The 13,945-nt window shown below is 41.3% G+C and overlaps 1 protein-coding gene across 6 annotated transcripts; it reads left to right on the forward strand.

Annotated features, from left to right (window-relative positions):
• The first annotated feature begins 84 nt into the window (after positions 1 to 84).
• LOC116360849 (uroporphyrinogen-III synthase-like) lies at positions 85 to 13,267 on the forward strand. 6 transcript variants are annotated; one of them, XM_031815793.1, is made up of 6 exons: positions 85 to 213; positions 766 to 849; positions 3,496 to 3,603; positions 7,571 to 7,688; positions 7,852 to 7,926; positions 13,097 to 13,267. In XM_031815793.1, exons 2-6 carry the CDS (start codon positions 787 to 789, stop codon positions 13,207 to 13,209), a joined length of 477 nt encoding a protein of 158 aa, XP_031671653.1. In that variant the 5' UTR covers positions 85 to 213; positions 766 to 786; the 3' UTR covers positions 13,210 to 13,267. The 6 variants fall into 6 exon arrangements, with proteins under 6 accessions (XP_031671653.1, XP_031671656.1, XP_031671652.1 ...); XM_031815796.1 differs by having other exon boundaries at positions 89 to 213; positions 3,520 to 3,603; XM_031815792.1 differs by lacking the exon at positions 85 to 213 and adding an exon at positions 252 to 633.
• Positions 13,268 to 13,945: the final 678 nt, after the last annotated feature.

The raw sequence follows: 13,945 nt of genomic DNA on the forward strand, positions 1-13,945 counted from the left end.
GTATTTTAAATTATATTTTAAATATGTTAGAATATTGTTTACTGAACTGTTCCAGCAGAAAAAAACAATCGATTACTTTATATAATTGTAACTGTAGTGATAAAATTAATTGTTATTGCTCAAGTATTATCCTAACAAAACATGACTATTTTTATGTCCCCTATTTTCTCGTTTTGGTAGTAGCCATGAAGCCAGCTGGAGGAAGAGCTTCAGGTACAGTGTTTGTGTACATCCAATTGTTGTTGATTTTTCTACGGTTTCTGTTAATTTTCTGTTGACTTGAAAACGAAAACTAGTTAGCTCAATAGTTAAGCATGATACGTATTGTTTTATGGTTGCGCCTACGATGGTTGCGCCAACGACTTCAGAGTTTGAATTGTATTGCATAACATAACAACATTGCAAGTACATAAAACGTACAGTACACTGGTGCATGAGAGACCCGAGCTCTACAGCTGACTGAATAACACCCCATGCCTCTAATTGATAAATGGTCCGAGCTATGAAAACAGTTGATTCATGGCTCAACAGCATTGTTATCAGTAGGCGACATATGACAGGCGCTGGGTGTAACGTTAGCCCTCTACGGGTTACACCCCCCGTCAACCTTCTGTTCTGAAGCTACTGCACCGGGTCAGTCATTCAGTTTATAATCTTACTAAATAGTGTAAATCTGCATTGAGTGGATTTTTTTAATGTGTTAACGATGTCCATCATTGACAGACGGTAACATTAAGTTGTATCCCTTCTTGTCTTATCGCACAGGGCTCTGAGTCATCTGTCGAAATGCACGTGTTGCTTCTGAAAGAACCAAGAGAGGGAGGCTCTGGACCAGATCCTTACATCAAGGTACAGTAGAGAAACATATGTTGTATTGATATTTGCAGCTTGCATGTGCATTCTATTCTGTTCTATTCAATCCTATTCTATTATACTCTACACCTATTATAATCCATTATAGGACGGGTGGTTCTAATCCTGAATGCTGATTGGTTAAAACCGCAGTCCAGCCGATGTCTGTTCCATAAGTTACCACCTGCTAAATCTATGACGTTAAAATGCCTATTTACTCTGTTCCAACTGATTGCGCAATCCACCGTCTCATCAGCCCAGCCAGGCAATTTATAAAATTGATCTCCGCTATAAAAAGCATCTAGACATTATCTCACATTTATTTTAGACTAACATTTCATTTTCAAATGTCTCTCTGACATTTGCAACATTATTTCAATATTTAAATTAGATCTCCAGCTGTCCCATAGTAATGAACGAGACGGGACGAGACAGACAGGCAGCGTTTCTCAGCCAGTCTAAATCATGCATCAGTTGGCATCATTTTTATGGATACATACTGTACGAACAGGCAAAACGAAAGGAAATGCAGCTAGTTTGCAGTCTTTCCCGCTTCAGTTTGAAGTGAGTTTGTTAGCTGTGTTGTTGGCTAGCTCCTCTGAACAACTGTGTCCTGATGAGAGAGCACATGTTCTACTCCAGGTGAAATCGTGGATCATTAGCTCATTGTTATGGATGTGTCCAAATAAATGTCACTAGAAAACAGCTTAAACAAACGCAAATACAGCTACTTTGCTGTTATTCTGTTTGCGCTTTTTGACGTGACTGTAAATTAGCCGTAGTCGGCTCGCTAGCAAGTGAAGGAATAGAACGTTGCCAACCAGTCTGGCAACGGAACATTTAGAACCAACAGAACAGATACAGAACAAAAAGACTGAACGACTGGGTCGGGTCCATAGATACAGAACGACTGGGTCGGGTCCATAGATACAGAACGACTGGGTCGGGTCCATAGATACAGAACGACTGGGTCGGGTCCATAGATACAGAACGACTGGGTCGGGTCCATAGATACAGAACGACTGGGTCGGGTCCATAGATACAGAACGACTGGGTCGGGTCCATAGATACAGAACGACTGGGTCGGGTCCATAGATACAGAACGACTGGGTCGGGTCCATAGATACAGAACGACTGGGTCGGGTCCATAGATACAGAACGACTGGGTCGGGTCCATAGATACAGAACGACTGGGTCGGGTCCATAGATACAGAACGACTGGGTCGGGTCCATAGATACAGAACGACTGGGTCGGGTCCATAGATACAGAACGACTGGGTCGGGTCCATAGATACAGAACGACTGGGTCGGGTCCATAGATACAGAACGACTGGGTCGGGTCCATAGATACAGAACGACTGGGTCGGGTCCATAGATACAGAACAAAAAGACTGAACGACTGGGTCGGGTCCATAGATACAGAACGACTGGGTCGGGTCCATAGATACAGAACGACTGGGTCGGGGCCATAGATACAGAACGACTGGGTCGGGGCCATAGATACAGAACGACTGGGTCGGGGCCATAGATACAGAACGACTGGGTCGGGTCCATAGATACAGAACGACTGGGTCGGGTCCATAGATACAGAACGACTGGGTCGGGTCCATAGATACAGAACGACTGGGTCGGGTCCATAGATACAGAACGACTGGGTCTCGTCCATAGATACAGAACAAAAAGACTGAACGACTGGGTCGGGTCCATAGATACAGAACAAAAAGACTGAACGACTGGGTCGGGTCCATAGATACAGAACAAAAAGACTGAACGACTGGGTCGGGTCCATAGATACAGAACAAAAAGACTGAACGACTGGGTCGGGTCCATAGATACAGAACGAAAAGACTGAATGACTGGGTCGGGTCCATAGATACAGAACAAAAAGACTGAACGACTGGGTCTCGTCCATAGATACAGAACAAAAAGACTGAACGACTGGGTCTCGTCCATAGATACAGAACAAAAAGACTGAACGACTGGGTCGGGTCCATAGATACAGAACGAAAAGACTGAATGACTGGGTCGGGTCCATAGATACAGAACAAAAAGACTGAACGACTGGGTCTCGTCCATAGATACAGAACAAAAAGACTGAACGACTGGGTCGGGTCCATAGATACAGAACGACTGGGTCGGGTCCATAGATACAGAACGAAAAGACTGAATGACTGGGTCGGGTCCATAGATACAGAACAAAAAGACTGAATGACTGGGTCGGGGCCATAGATACAGAACGACTGGGTCGGGTCCATAGATACAGAACAAAAAGACTGAACGACTGGGTCGGGTCTCTAGCAACCAAACCGATAGAACGAACGACCGACCAACCAGCTTGGGTAGCAACCCTAGATTTGTATCGGGACTATATCTTGTGGAAGGATGAAATATCATGAATGAATTCATCAAAATATATATTTTTAATGAAAATATGTGAATCATTATTTGAATGTGTTGATAACCCATTGTATAAAAGTGATAGTGCCCTCGAAGTCGGTGTTTTGGTGGATATATTGTAAACAATGTGCCAATAACAAACACCCGTCACAATATATCCTCGAAACACCGGCTTCTCTGGCATTATGACCTCAGTGTATAATGGGTGACTGTGTAACAATGAATTTTATTTTATTTTATTTACAGAACTCTCAACTTTTGTACTTACAGGAGCTGGCATCGCGTGGACACAAAGCAACCTTAATTCCTGTGTTGTCTTTTACATTTGTTTCCTTGAACACTTTGTCAGACAAGGTGAATACCATTTACATACATCAAAGTGTTGATTTTAAGATCTAAAGTTTGGTAACATTTTACTGGGACACCGAGCGTCATAAGCGTCAAAATATGTCATAATAATAATAGCTGACTTGTCTTAACCTGTCATAATATGGTTATAACACTTCAAGACACATATATTTTTAGACCAGTTGCATTACTTTATGGCTGGTTAGGACACTGACTAAACCTACCATGGTTAGTTACTTTATGGCTGGTTAGGACACTGACTAAACCTACCAAGGTTAGTTACTATATGGCTGGTTAGGACACTGACTAAACCTACCAAGGTTAGTTACTTTATGGCTGGTTAGGACACTGACTAAACCTACCAAGGTTAGTTACTTTATGGCTGGTTAGGACACTGACTAAACCTACCAAGGTTAGTTACTTTATGGCTGGTTAGGACACTAAACCTACCAAGGTTAGGTACTTTATGGCTGGTTAGGACACTGACTAAACCTACCAAGGTTAGTTACTTTATGGCTGGTTAGGACACTGACTAAACCTACCAAGGTTAGTTACTTTATGGCTGGTTAGGACACTGACTAAACCTACCAAGGTTAGTTACTTTATGGCTGGTTAGGACACTGACTAAACCTACCAAGGTTAGGTACTTTATGGCTGGTTAGGACACTGACTAAACCTACCAAGGTTAGGTACTTTATGGCTGGTTAGGACACTGACTAAACCTACCAAGGTTAGTTACTATATGGCTGGTTAGGACACTGACTAAACCTACCAAGGTTAGTTACTATATGGCTGGTTAGGACACTGACTAAACCTACCAAGGTTAGTTACTTTATGGCTGGTTAGGACACTGACTAAACCTACCATGGTTAGTTACTTTATGTCTGGTTAGGACACTGACTAAACCTACCAAGGTTAGTTACTATATGGCTGGTTAGGACACTGACTAAACCTACCAAGGTTAGTTACTTTATGGCTGGTTAGGACACTGACTAAACCTACCAAGGTTAGTTACTATATGGCTGGTTAGGACACTGACTAAACCTACCAAGGTTAGTTACTATATGGCTGGTTAGGACACTGACTAAACCTACCAAGGTTAGTTACTATATGGCTGGTTAGGACACTGACTAAACCTACCAAGGTTAGTTACTATATGGCTGGTTAGGACACTGACTAAACCTACCAAGGTTAGTTACTTTATGGCTGGTTAGGACACTGACTAAACCTACCAAGGTTAGTTACTTTATGGCTGGTTAGGACACTGACTAAACCTACCAAGGTTAGTTACTTTATGGCTGGTTATGACACTGACTAAACCTACCAAGGTTAGTTACTTTATGGCTGGTTAGGACACTGACTAAACCTACCAAGGTTAGGTACTTTATGGCTGGTTAGGACACTGACTAAACCTACCAAGGTTAGTTACTTTATGGCTGGTTAGGACACTGACTAAACCTACCAAGGTTAGTTACTTTATGGCTGGTTAGGACACTGACTAAACCTACCAAGGTTAGGTACTTTATGTCTGGTTAGGACACTGACTAAACCTACCAAGGTTAGGTACTTTATGGCTGGTTAGGACACTGACTAAACCTACCAAGGTTAGTTACTTTATGGCTGGTTAGGACACTGACTAAACCTACCAAGGTTAGGTACTTTATGGTTGGTTATGACACTGACTAAACCTACCAAGGTTAGTTACTTTATGGCTGGTTAGGACACTGACTAAACCTACCATGGTTAGTTACTTTATGGCTGGTTAGGACACTGACTAAACCTACCAAGGTTAGGTACTTTATGGCTGGTTAGGACACTGACTAAACCTACCAAGGTTAGTTACTTTATGGCTGGTTAGGACACTGACTAAACCTACCAAGGTTAGTTACTTTATGGCTGGTTAGGACACTGACTAAACCTACCAAGGTTAGTTACTTTATGGCTGGTTAGGACACTGACTAAACCTACCAAGGTTAGTGACTTTATGGCTGGTTAGGCCACTGACCAAACCTACCACACAAGGTAGAACATTTAATTCCACCATAGCCTACTGGTCAACAGAATGTTTATGTTATATAATAGTTTCTGAAATTGACTATATTAAATTATCTTTATAAATGCACGCAAAATTCATGTCAGACATGCGCCTACCCATAATGCTCTATTGTTGATGACTGGGATGAATGCAGTAGCAGATTTCAGGAGTAGGACAAGACACCTTTTTGACTGATTGACGTAAGAGCGTGTACGTGATAGGCTTGGCTTTACTGGCTAGTAGGACAGTGTCATATAGTGTATTATCTTAGTCCAAGTAAAGTGACACAGGATGGTCATAACGCCTCGTGACAGTGTCATATAGTTTATGTCCTACAAGTTATTTTAAATATGATGGGGGGGGAAACACGACTGTAAAGAATTAATTATTACAACAACAAAGAAGCACACTTTCAAAACGAAAGGAAACTTCTTGTCAGGGAAAAACACATTTGAATAAATGTGGGTGTTGACACTCTTATGTCATAACCAGCCATAAAATACCGCAATATATTTAACAACAATATATATATATATAAGGGTCATGACAGTGTTATGACCATGTTATGTCAGCTGTTATGACATATTATGACCATGTTATGTCAGCTGTTATGACATATTATGACCATGTTATGTCAGCTGTTATGACATATTATGACCATGTTATGTCAGCTGTTATGACATATTATGACCATGTTATGTCAGCTGTTATGACATATTATGACCATGTTATGTCAGCTGTTATGACATGTTATGACCATGTTATGTCAGCTGTTATGACATGTTATGACCATGTTATGTCAGCTGTTATGACATGTTATGACCATGTTATGTCAGCTGTTATGACATGTTATGACATGGTTATTACGGGTTTAAAGTGTTACTGAACGTTGAACTGTTTGGTTTCTGTTTAGTAGTCGTTATACAGCTGTTGTCTCTACTACTACAGCTGTTGTCTCTACTACTACAGCTGTTGTCTCTACTACTACAGCTGTTGTCTCTACTACTACTACAGCTGTTGTCTCTACTACTACTACAGCTGTTGTCTCTACTACTACTACAGCTGTTGTCTCTACTACTACAGCTGTTGTCTCTACTACTACAGCTGTTGTCTCTACTACTACAGCTGTTGTCTCTACTACTACAGCTGTTGTCTCTACTACTACTACAGCTGTTGTCTCTACTACTACTACAGCTGTTGTCTCTACTACTACTACAGCTGTTGTCTCTACTACTACAGCTGTTGTCTCTACTACTACTACAGCTGTTGTCTCTACTACTACAGCTGTTGTCTCTACTACTACTACAGCTGTTGTCTCTACTACTACTACAGCTGTTGTCTCTACTACTACTACAGCTGTTGTCTCTACTACTACAGCTGTTGTCTCTACTACTACTACAGCTGTTGTCTCTACTACTACAGCTGTTGTCTCTACTACTACTACAGCTGTTGTCTCTACTACTACTACAGCTGTTGTCTCTACTACTACTACAGCTGTTGTCTCTACTACTACAGCTGTTGTCTCTACTACTACAGCTGTTGTCTCTACTACTACTACAGCTGTTGTCTCTACTACTACAGCTGTTGTCTCTACTACTACAGCTGTTGTCTCTACTACTACAGCTGTTGTCTCTACTACTACAGCTGTTGTCTCTACTACTACAGCTGTTGTCTCTACTACTACTACAGCTGTTGTCTCTACTACTACAGCTGTTGTCTCTACTACTACTACAGCTGTTGTCTCTACTACTACAGCTGTTGTCTCTACTACTACTACAGCTGTTGTCTCTACTACTACTACAGCTGTTGTCTCTACTACTACTACAGCTGTTGTCTCTACTACTACAGCTGTTGTCTCTACTACTACTACAGCTGTTGTCTCTACTACTACAGCTGTTGTCTCTACTACTACTACAGCTGTTGTCTCTACTACTACAGCTGTTGTCTCTACTACTACAGCTGTTCCAGCCAGAACGACATGGCGGGCTGATTTTTACCAGCCCGAGGGCGGTGGAGGCAGTCAAAATGTGTCTTGAAGATGATGAAAGAACGGAACGTGAGTAAGATGTCGTGTGAGGTTTTAAACTATGTCCTGTAATGTCATTGTTAGGAAAGGATAGGCCTCTTGTGCCTTAGTCTCGTGTGTTTTCAGACGGACAAAGTCAACACGCGTTAGTGAATGTAAAGCTACTCGTTTTAATTTCTGTTTCTATTTATAGAGTGGAACATGGACATAAAAGACAAATGGAATGCCAAGTCCATCTATGTTGTTGGGAAGGCTACTGCAGCGCTAGGTGAGGAATTGATCACGAAACATTGTGTAAACTTACAGGCATTAAACACTTCTATTCAGCATGGAGTTCTTTGTAGTTTTACAACACCTTCGTGTCTCTAAAGTGATTGTCTCTCTTTTGTTTCACTGAGAGGATCTGGTCATATGGGATATATATATACTGTAAACTCAGTGGCCAGTTTATTAGGTACACCCATCTAGTACTGGGTAGGACACCCCTTTGCCTCCAGAACAGGCTGAATTCTCTGGGGAATGGAAACCGTTGCTCAATTGGTATAAAGGGACGTAATGTGTGCCAGGAAAACATTCCCCACACCAGTACACCCCCGCCACCAGCCTGTACCGTTGACACCAGGCAGGATGGGGGCCATGGACTCATGCTGCTTACACCAAATCATGACTCCACTCCTCATTGGTCCAGTGTTGGTGATGGCGCGCCCACTGGAGCCACTTCTTCTTGTTTCTAGCTGATAGATGTGGATCCCGGTGTGATCATCTGTAGGGCTGTGCCGGGCCTGTTATTGTCATGCGAAAGACTGCCGGTCTCCCGGTAATTGACCGTTAATTAACATAAACACATTTCTTCATATCCAGGCCTCCGTCATTCAAGACACTGATACGTGCCTTTAGACCTTCAACATTTAAACAAATCTAATACATATATTTAATATAACACCATCACAACAAATCCATTATTTATATCTGTCAGGTCTAACGAAACATTATGATATGAAGAACATGTATTTCAGAAGAGTCGGCCAACTCTTTAGTTAGTTATCTGACGATGCTCCATGTCACAGGCTGTAGGCATGTTCATTTAGCTGACAAGATGTGATAGTAAAGAAGAATATAATTTAACTTCGCCGAATAAAATAGAAAGGATATTTTTCCCATTATGGAGCGAGTGGGGGGCGTATGACGTGGCTATATTGAGGAGGAAAAATGTATCATTTGAAAAAAAGGACCTTTATGGTAGATTTAGTTGTGAATGATTATAAACCTTTAGAATGTCCCAGAAATCTAAACCTGTATGGGCTTTATGATGTCACTATAGGCTGTTGATGATTTGAGGAAGTAGAAAAAAAACCTTGCGCTCTGTTCCTTGCATCAGGCTGTACAGCTGCTCTCTCAAGTGATCATACTGTTCTCAATTGAATCTTGTCTTTACTAATATGCTAAATGATTTTAAAAATCCATTAGCATTGAAGTCAGTGTGGTTAGAGGGACAGGAGAGCCCTGAGTTCCAGGCCATTAGGACCTGATGGACGAACAGTAGAGCCCTGAGTTCCAGGCCATTAGGACCTGATGGAGGAACAGTAGAGCCCTGAGTTCCAGGCCATTAGGACCTGATGGAGGGACAGTAGAGCCCTGAGTTCCAGGCCATTAGGACCTGATGGAGGGACAGTAGAGCCCTGAGTTCCAGGCCATTAGGACCTTGATGGAGGGACAGTAGAGCCCTGAGCTCCAGGCCTTTAGGACCTTGATGGAGGGACAGTAGAGCCCTGAGTTCCAGGCCATTAGGACCTGATGGAGGAACAGTAGAGCCCTGAGTTCCAGGCCATTAGGACCTGATGGAGGGACAGTAGAGCCCTGAGTTCCAGGCCATTAGGACCTGATGGAGGGACAGTAGAGCCCTGAGTTCCAGGCCATTAGGACCTTGATGGAGGGACAGTAGAGCCCTGAGCTCCAGGCCTTTAGGACCTTGATGGAGGGACAGTAGAGCCCTGAGTTCCAGGCCGTTAGGACCTTGATGGTCTGTTAGCAGGTTGGGTACTACTAAAGCGTGTCCATCAACGGGTCACGTGGAAATTTACTGCGGTCATGACTCATGACTACCAGTGTGGCAGTAATAAGGTCAACAGCCCAAGTCATCTGCTGCAATAGCTCATCTGTGACTAGGGCAGAGAGTTGCAGGTTCCGAGATGCCGTTCTGTTGAACTGCGCCGTTATTCGCCTGTTTGAGGCCCACCTGTTAGCATGCAACGTTCTGGCCATTCTCTTCCCGAAACTCTGTTTTGAGCTGTTTTCACCCACAGGGCTGCCGCTGACTGGATGTTGTTTGTTTGTTTGTTTGTTGCACCGTTGTTGTTAAACCCGTAGTCACGGCAGTGCGTGAAATGCCCAGGAGGGCGACCGTTTCTGAGATACCGGAACCGGCGCATCTGTCACCAACGACCATTACACGCTCAAAGACTTTTAGGCAACTTGTTTTTCCCACTCTAACGTTCAATCGAACAGTAACTGAAAATCAAAGTATGAGTTGCTCTCTCAGTGGGTCGATCCGTTGTTGATGTTTGCGTGTCATTTTTGTTTGTGTTTATCCACTCTGGTTGCTGATGTTTGTCGAGTTTCGGGTGTGTTTTACTAGCTATCAGGTCTTAATGTTTGTCTTTTTGAATGTCTGCCTGCCTTCATATAGCCAAGCCACGACCACGCGACTCACTGTCTATAGGAGAGAGCCATTTTTTTTTGTGAACGGGATGGGGTACCTATAAACTGGCAACTGAGTGGTAATAAAAAAAAAATCAAGTTGTAAATACCACAAGAGTGGGCCTTTATATGAGATGGTACGATATATAGTATGTGGTGGGCAGGCACCTGGCTGTCACAGTAAATGTGTCAACCATGTTTTACACTAGCCATCAGTCAGCTGAAATTACTTCCCCACAAGTGACAGTTTACTGACGTCTTGCTGCCCTGTCTTTGATTGAGGGCAGGGTGGCAGGTGCCACCTCCTGCGTATATGTACCTGTCCTTTACATCTGATTTAATTGGGAAGGAACTACAGGGTTGTTCTGGTTAGCTGAAACGTTAAGTTTGACTCTATTGAATCTGCTACTGCACCAAAACACTTTATAAGAATGTTTAAGGGTGGGACTACGTATTACTCCCCTAAACCTACTACTGTATTAATACCCTAAACTATACTGTATTAATGCCAAAATTACTACACACTGTATTATGCCCTAAACGACTACTGTATTAATGCCCTAAACTACTACTGTATTAATGCCCTAAACTACTACTGTATTAATGCCCTAAATTACTACTGTATAATGCCCTAAACTACTACTGTATTAATGCCCTAACTTACTACTGTATTAATGCCCTAAACTACTACTGTATAATGCCCTAAACTACTTACTTGTATTTAATGCCCTAAACTACTACTGTATTAATGCCCCTAAACTACTACTGTATTAATACCCTAAACTACTACTGTATTAATCCCTCTAAACCTACTCCTTTTTATTAATACCCTAACTACTACTGTATAATACCCAAACTACTACTGTAATTAATGCCCTAAACTACTACTGTATTAATGCCCAAACTACTACTGTATTAATGCCCTAAACTACTACTGTATTAATGCCCTAAACTACTACTGTATTAATGCCCTAAACTACTACTGTATTAATGACCCTAAACTACTACTGTATTATACCCTAAACTACTACTGTATCTAATGCCCTAAACTACTACTGTATTAATACCATAACTACTACTGTATTAATACCCTAAACTACTACTGTATTAATACCCTAAACTACTACTGTATTAATGCCCTAAACTACTACTGTATTAATGCCCTAAACTACTACTGTATTAATACCCTAAACTACTACTGTATTAATACCCTAAACTACTACTGTATTAATACCCTAAACTACTACTGTATTAATGCCCTAAACTACTACTGTATTAATGCCCTAAACTACTACTGTATTAATGTCATAAACTACTACTGTATTAATGCCCTAAACTACTACTGTATTAATGCCCTAAACTACTACTGTATTAATGCCCTAAACTACTACTGTATTAATACCCTAAACTACTACTGTATTAATACCCTAAACTACTACTGTATTAATACCCTAAACTACTACTGTATTAATACCCTACACTGCTACTGTGTTAATACCCTAAACTACTACTGTATTAATACCCTAAACTACTACTGTATTAATACCCTAAACTACTACTGTATTAATACCCTAAACTACTACTGTATTAATACCCTAAACTACTACTGTATTAATACCCTAAACTACTACTGTATTAATGTCATAAACTACTACTGTATTAATACCATAAACTACTACTGTATTAATACCCTAAACGACTACTGTATTAATACCCTAAACTACTAATGTATTAATATCATAAACCACTACTGTATTAATATCATAAACTACTACTGTATTAATACCATAAACTACTACTGTATTAATACCATAAACTACTACTGTATTAATACCATAAACTACTAATGTATTAATACCACAAACTACTACTGTATTAATACCATAAACTACTACTGTATTAATACCACAAACTACTACTGTATTAATACCACAAACTACTACTGTATTAATACCATAAACTACTACTGCTGCCTGTGACTGGAACGAATTGCAAAAATCGCTGAAGTTGGAGACTTTTATCTCCCTCACCAACTTCAAACATCAGCTATCTGAGCGGCTAACCGATCGCTGCAGCTGTACATAGTCTATTGGTAAATAGCCCACCCTTTCTCACCTACCTCATCCCCATACTGTTTTTATTTATTTACTTTTCTGCTCTTTTGCACACCAATATCTCTACCTGTACATGACCATCTGATCATTCATCACTCCAGTGTTAATCTGCAAAATTGTAATTATTTGCCTACCTCCTCATGCCTTTTGCACACATTGTATATAGACTCCCCCTTTGGTTTCTACTGTGTTATTGACTTGTTAATTGTTTACTCCATGTGTAACTCTTTGTTGTCTGCTCACACTGCTATGCTTTATCTTGGCCAGGTCGCAGTTGTAAATGAGAACTTGTTCTCAACTAGCCTACCTGGTTAAATAAAGGTGAAATAAAATAATAAAATAAAATACTGTATTAATGCCATAAACTACTACTGTATTAATGTCATAAACTACTACTGTATTACCCTAAACTACCTAACTACTACTGTATTAATACCATAAACTACTACTGTATTAATACCCTAAACTACTACTGTATTAATACCCTAAACTACTACTGTATTAATGTCGTAAACTACTACTGTATTAATACCATAAACTACTACTGTATTAATGTCATTAGATGAAAAGTAGGTTTCTGTTTGGTATTATATTTCAGTAATCAGTTTGTCTGTATTTCTTCCGCAGTGGAAAACCTAGGTCTGGTCCCCCTGGGAGAGGACACTGGGACTGCAGACGTTCTCTCGCGCCTCATCCTTGAACGTACGACAATCATTTACCTTTTTAAACGCAACATGTAAAGTGTTCGTCCTAGTTGAAATAAAAGATCCTAGGCATTTTCCAAAATGCACAAAAAAAGCTGATTTCTCTCAAATGTTGTGCACACATTTGTTTACATCCCTGTTCGTGAAGATTTCTACGTTGCCACGATAACCCAGTTTTGTCACACGGCACAATACCACAGATGTCTAAAGTTTTGAGGGAGAGTACAATTGCATACTGACTGCAGGAATGTCCACCAGAGCTGTTGCCAGATAATTGAATGTTAATTTCTCTACCATAAGCCGCCTCCAGTGTTGTTTTAGATAATTTGGTGTAACAGTATAACTTTAGACCGTCCCCTCGCCCATACCCGGGCGCGAACCAGGGTCCCTCTGCACACATCAACAACAGTCACCCACGAAGCATCGTTACCCATCACTCACTCCACAAAAGCCGCGGCCCTTGCAGAGCAAAGGGGGACCACTACTTCAAGGTCTCAGAACAAGTGACGTCACTGATTGAAACGCTATTTAGCGCGCACCGCTAACTAAGCTAGCCGTTTCACATCCGTTACATTGGCAGTACATCCAACCGGCCTCACAAGCTCATCTGCATGCTCGTTGTCCTCACCAGGGTCTTGACCTAACTGCAGTTTGGCGTCGTAATCGACTTCAGTGGGAAAATGATCACATTCGATGGCCACTGGCACTCCGGAGAAGTGTTCTCTTCACAGATGAATCCCTGGTTTCAAACTGTACCGGGCAGATGGCAGAC

The sequence above is a fragment of the Oncorhynchus kisutch genome, unplaced genomic scaffold (assembly GCF_002021735.2).
Source record: "Oncorhynchus kisutch isolate 150728-3 unplaced genomic scaffold, Okis_V2 scaffold634, whole genome shotgun sequence".
Lineage (NCBI taxonomy): Eukaryota > Metazoa > Chordata > Actinopteri > Salmoniformes > Salmonidae > Oncorhynchus > Oncorhynchus kisutch.